Consider the following 6,425-nt stretch of genomic DNA (forward strand, 5'->3'; position numbering starts at 1 on the left):
AAGTCTGAGTCAACGCCCTAACCCAAAATTTTTACTCTCCCTCGCAAACTCTCTCTGATACTTCAGCTCCCTCTCAAACTCTAGCCCCAATTCTTCTAACTCCCTCTCAATTTTTTCACTCACTTTGAAACTATACCCTAAAAATTCATCTCCTAAACAAAACTCTCCTTCAATCCCTCTGAAACTCTCGATCTCCTCCATCACTGCCCCATTCTTGCTAAAACCCTCAGATGCTCAACCATTACGATTCACAGTGAGAATCATTCTTCCATTCGACGATTCTCAAGCCAGCTCACGCAATTTCTCAAGCCCAGACACTCAGACGGAAGTTTAAGTTGACAATTGTGTGATTTCATCTATCAGTTCAAAGCACATTTCCCTTTCCCCCAAAAGTTAGGGTTTTGACCACACCCCACACCTCCTCTTCTGGTAAGATTTTCTTCTCTCTTCACAACTAAAATTTAAGGTTAAACATTCTCTCTCAATACTAGGAAAATCTTCAAATTTTAGTAAACAGCACCAGATCAATTTTTTAAAATATTTTTTTTATAGCTTTTTGTTATGTTATGTTGCTAAATTTGTGATTGATTATCTTGGAACCTATTTGATGGTTTAATCTGATTCGATGGCTTGGTTTATTTGATAATTTGATTCCGTGGCTTTTGTATTTTCATGTAGAATTGAGTTTTGGGAATTTTAGTTTTTGATAGGTGTTTGCTTTCAGTCTAATTAAGCTATAAACATAGTTGGGTTTTTTTTCACATTCGTCAAGTTAGTAAAATACGTAGAGCTTGGCTTGGTATTGACCATTTATGTAATTCATCAAACAAAATTCCTACAACTCTCATATGAGAGATACAGGTGAACCATTGCAAATCTCATTGACTATGCAATGGTAACTGAATTGACGTCACAAATTGCCACCATCAGTTTCAGAGTCCATGTGTTTAGTTTGTTATGTAATCAGTTTGACAAGTGGTTTTCCTATTTTCTAAGTGTAATTTGTTAGTTTAGGTTTTGAATTGTTCTTTTATCTAAGATAGAACATTTATCAGTTTGGGTAGTTTGTTGGAAGTTGCAAATTTAAGGTGGGTTTTTAAACATTCCTTACATGTTCAATAGTGATTCCGGGGATTACTAATAGGTACGCTGATACTTTGGCTTCTTTGGGGTCGAGAATGAAGAAGCTTGGAGCCAGTGATTAGTTTGTATCAGCGCCTGCAACGCAAGGGTTATTACTGGCCAGGAATGAAGAAGCAAGCGGCTGAAATCCAGTCCAATTGCCCCGCGTGTTCTACGATACCCTCAACCGAAGAATCTTTCACTATCTCATTTGCGGAAGATTGGAGAGCTCCATACTTAGCATTTTTTGTTGAAGGGACTCTACCAACCAATTCCAAACTTGCCTACAAGCTTAAGAAGACGGTAAAGAGGTACTTCGTAGACGGGTCGACACTCTATCGTAAAGGGTTTAATGGCGAACCATTGAGATGCTTGGGAGAACCAGAGGTGCATCAGGTCATGCAAAAAATACATGCTGGAGAGTGTGGAGAGCACCAGGGGATGAGAGGCTTCACCGGCAGCTACTGAGTGTTGGGTATTATTGGCCTACCATGAAGAAAGATGCGCATGACTTTGTCAAAAGATGTCACATGTGCCAAATTCATGCCAATCTGAGTCATAAGCCTCCCACATTGTTACAAGACATGAGCACTCCTTGGCTTTTTCATACTTGGGGGCTTGACTTAATCGGGATGATTCATCCCCCTTCTGACGGTTACATATGGATTCTCACTGCCACTGAGTATTTCATAAAGTGGGTTGAGGCGATCCCTCTTCGAAAGGCCACGGGAGCGGCTATCTAGAATTTTATTCTAGAATACATTGTGTGCAGGTTTGGAATCCCGTACAAAATGGTTACTGACAATGGCACGCCTTTTGTTAACAAACAAGGGAGCTCGACGCTTAGCGGCTCCGGTACATCGCTGCTTCACACCCTATTACCCACAGGGAAACGGTCAAGCGGAGGCTACAAATAAAACCATATTGAGGATTTTGAGCAAAATGGTATACGAGTACGAAGGTGGTTGGAGTATTCATCTGCCGGATGCCTTGTGGGCTTACCGCACCTCTCCAAGAAGTGCTACAGGTTTTTCGCCGCTCGTGTACGGGTTTGATGCCATCTCACCTGTGGAAATCACAATTCCCACGGCCAGAGTATCAGCTATCAATGATCTTGAATGTGATATGAAGTCATGCTCGGATTGGCGCTTATTAGACCTCGAAGCCATGGATGAAAAAAGAGTAGAAGCCGAAACAAGGATGGCACTTTACCACAAAACTGTTGCCCGAGCGTATAACAGAACCGTCAAGCCTCAAACCTTCAAACGAGGAGATCTTGTGCTAAAAGTTGTCGAGCATGTGAGAAGACAAGTTTCGGGACCTTCCAAGTTTGCTACACAATGGGAAGGCCCGTTTGCAGTCAAGGAAGTACACAGCAGTGGCTATTATTGCTTGATCTCCGTCAAGGAAGGCATTCTAACCGATCCCATCAATGGAAAGTGGCTCAAGCCTTACTACTGCTAAGTAGGCATCGTATCTTACCTTTTGTGTTATTGCATTTCCCTTTTTAATATGGTCTCCTTCTATATTCCCTTCTTTTGCTCTGGGAAACTTTTATAAAATGTACCATCATGGTAGCATGGGATTTGAAATGAAAATGAAGGAGTATTTTGAAAAAATTAAAACTGTCTCTGGAAGATTTGTCTTTTCGCAAACTCCTGTGTATGTATACAGATACGTATATATACATAGCAATATTTAAATTAAAAAAAACAAACAAACAATGCGACTTAGCAGAAAGCATGCCAAGCAAAGTCACTAGCAGGGATCCCGGATTATTAACAAGCTTCATGCTTAAGCAAAAATAAAATGGAGTATGTAAAGCTGAGCATTTACAAAGAAATTAGCATGCCCACAACATCCAGGAGCCTTTGGGTAATTTTCTTTAAAAAGGAAGGGGGAAGGTATCGAGAAGTTTGAACAAAAATCCTACCAAAATTTTGGCAGCATCTACCATGTGTTAAAATGATACCCAATCTATAAGAAGATCTCAAGCAAAAGAATTCTACCAACCATGCAGCATATATATATACCAAACAGAAGCTACAATGTGTCTCTGGCAGCTTGAATACAATAGCATTACAGTACAAGGTTGCCACATTACAAGTTTTGGGACATCCAAAGGAAATATAGCCTAAGTGAAACTAAGTTATATGTTCGTACCACTTTGCAAAACCCAAGGGAATGTATCGTATAGTAGTGTAGCTCGAAAGTCCGAGTGTCGTATCCATAGAGAGCAGTGTAAAGAAAATAACAGAGATGAAAAAGAACAAATGTGATTGAGAGGTAGATTTATGCAAGATTTGATTTAAAGAAAATTTAATTGATTAAAACACTAAGGCATTGGGGTTTCACTTTTGACATAAGCATGCAACTCTTAATAATTTGATCCACAAAATATTTTCCAACGTAGTTATTCAAAATAATTAAAGCTCTTTTTAATTTCCTTTAGAAGTATTCTAAGCATAACTTGTACCATTGGCAACAAACTATCAAAAAATAAACTTCATCAAAATTCTATTAATCTTTAGTAATTCTCTTCTCTTTTAAAAGCAATGAAAGTTTTTACTACACAATGGGAAAAACATGATTGAACCCATGAAATAGATTATCAAACATTCATCAATTAATTAAAAAAGAAAACTACAAATTCCATTTGAACAAAAACTACAAATTCACATTAAAGCTTAAGTTTGGATCAAACTAAAAAAAATTACATACTCATATTAAAAGCTTTCCCCCTAGCCTTAGCTAGGGAGTTAGTTCCCCATAAAATAAAACTAAAACAGAAATTTAGAACTAGAAGAATTGGAGGAAGGAGAGAGCTCAAGAGAAGATTGTGAGCTTGGTTTTCTAACTACTGCGGAGGACTTCTCTATTTATAGGAAAGTGGGAGTAGCTTTTGTTTCATCAATTCCATTCATTGATTGAATATTTCTTCCACTTGCCGACAAGCCAATTGCCACTTTGCCAATTTTGTCTATTTTACTCTAGTGCTGGCAGCATCTTCTTTTTCTTTTCTTTTTTTAGCATGGGTTGGCACCTCTTGTTTTATCCATCATTGCATTTGCTGCAAGATCTCTCCTCCCATGATGTGTTTTCTGTGCATAGTCCAAGTTGATTAAGCCATCCTTTCCAAGTGTGGTAAAACGCAGAAAAAGAGTTGACACAAAAAATGATGCCACAGCAGCCCAAAACGAATTCTCTGAACCATGTTTGGAGTGGGAAGGCCTGAGGTGTCAATATTGATCCAATGGGGCTCAAATTTGGATATGTTATACTAGACACCCATTGGATCAACTTTCATGAAGATTGTATTCTCATCTGAGCAGCATAAGAGTGCATTTTTGGGCTTGCAAGTTGACTGCCGAAAATGGACTGGAGTTGGGGCTTCATTTCTTTTCTCTCCTTGGGTTGCTGCACAAGAAAGAGCTACCAATTAAAGAATTCAATTGAATTAGCCTTTATTTCAATGAAGTGCAATTGGATTTGTAAAATGCAATGTAACATTCTAATTGGTGCAAAATTAATTAAAACAAAGTACTAACAAATATAGATTAGGAATAGAAATTGTAATAATTATGTGTTTATCATTATACAAGCCAAAAACTAATGTGTTCTTCAATGTGTCAGGCCAGTCAGTCTTACACCAAGCAAAAGAACAACTTGCAAGACAAAGTAAGGATAAATGTCAGAGGTGGGATAGGTTGGTGCCATACAAGATTACTAAAGAAGAAGAAAAGGAGCAGAAGTAAGAAGGGATGAAGAGTCACAGACCTCAAAACCATTGTATACAGCTAAAAAAGGACGGAAGAAGCCTTGTGAGAGGACCTAGTTGCTGCGTCTGCCACGCAACCGGTGCCGTCAGCAGAAACACCTTGGGCAAGAAGGAGGGCACGCAATTACCCATGCTGATTTTCCAGCTCACGCTGCTTAAGATTCAAGGCCTCTGCTGCTACCCTTATTTCATCAGGGCCGGAGAATGATTCCATGCTATGAATGGCTCGTGCCTCGAATACAGCACGTGCTAAATCTCTCATCAAGTTCAGAAGAAAATCTACTCGAAAGCCCAAGGTCATGGCTTCACAGACCGCATCCCGCCAGCAAAGGAGTCGATGATCTGTAATATCCAACAATTGCATGGTATCCATTCCATGGAGCACCAAGCCAAGGGTCCGGAAAGCAGTGCACCGCGAGAAGGAGGATGTGATGCCAGTAATGTACATAAATTCTCCGTATTTGTCCATAAATTTCTCCGAAGCTGCAACCGTCTCGGGATAAACAAGAGCTCCCAGAAATGTTGCATAGCCATTAAATCGGTGACAAAGTGGCAGAAGCTCATCCGCGGATCGAAGGACCTGAACACCATTGTCAAAGAAGGCCTTGAATGCAATAAAGGAATTTTCCCACTCCAACCAAGACCTGTTAAATGAGCGCCCTGCAGAAATGTTCTCGGCAGCAGTGTCATTAACCAGGGCCTCCTCATCAGTAACTGTGTCACCAAATGAAATCAACAGAAGAGATGTGAGGAGGCTGGGCTCCGGCCTCCGGACAAGTGGCTGAATGTGGGATGGGGTAGGCAATGTCCCATGAAAGGTAAAAGTTTTACTCCGGAGAGTTGCCGAAAGAGTTGGTGAAATGATGGGCTCAAGGTCCCTTCGAAGAAAGTACTAAATGATAGGCAGCAATGGACTTGTGGCCTGAGACACAGATGCTTCGCCTTGAGGACTTGCTGATACCATGGTCGGGGATGACTTGGCAAGGGCTGCTTCAACTAGTGTATCGAATGTGCCCGAGAAAGAAGGCACCATAGGCACGATTTCCATATTATGAGTAACATGCCCAACCTGAAAATACACACACACCCATATATATATGCAAGGGTGAGTATGAGGCAATTAACAAGCTGCGTCACATGCATAAGCGAAAGGGCAAGAGAAAGGCGACTGCCCAACTAAGCAAAAAAAAAATTGAAATAAGAAAAATAATATATAAGTGGAGCAAACAATGGGTACCTCCTGGGCACTCTGTGCAGGGTCAACGACAGCAGCAACAAGGTTCAAGCCCTCAGCAATATCGGTAACCTGCAAGATAAGGATGAATGGTGAATAGGCAGCTCACGGTACAAGAAAATAGATGGAGAACATGATGCAGGGTATGCCAAGTACCGGTACAATGCTAAAATGGCGTGCACTGCTGCTGGCAGGTTCAGGGGAGTCACCCGAGACACCATGTGCTTCCGAATAAGCACTAGAGTGTGCGAGTGCGTCATCATCATAATAACAGTAATTATCCCTACCAAG

General features: G+C 40.6%; 1 protein-coding gene across 1 annotated transcript; it reads left to right on the top strand.

Moving 5' to 3' along the window:
- Positions 1-1,926: 1,926 nt before the first annotated feature.
- LOC148292813 (uncharacterized) lies at positions 1,927-2,586 on the top strand. Its single transcript, XM_088244041.1, has one exon. The coding sequence runs from the start codon at positions 1,927-1,929 to the stop codon at positions 2,584-2,586; it is 660 nt and encodes a 219-aa protein (XP_088100167.1).
- Positions 2,587-6,425: the final 3,839 nt, after the last annotated feature.

The sequence above is a fragment of the Prunus avium genome, chromosome 7, assembly GCF_965620075.1.
Source record: "Prunus avium chromosome 7, drPruAviu1.hap1.1, whole genome shotgun sequence".
In the NCBI taxonomy this organism is placed as follows: domain Eukaryota; kingdom Viridiplantae; phylum Streptophyta; class Magnoliopsida; order Rosales; family Rosaceae; genus Prunus; species Prunus avium.

What these genes read in the sequence shown, in the direction of transcription:
- LOC148292813 (XM_088244041.1), top strand. Translation starts at nt 1,927, where the DNA reads ATGGCACGCCTTTTGTTAACAAACAAGGGAGCTCGACGCTTAGCGGCT.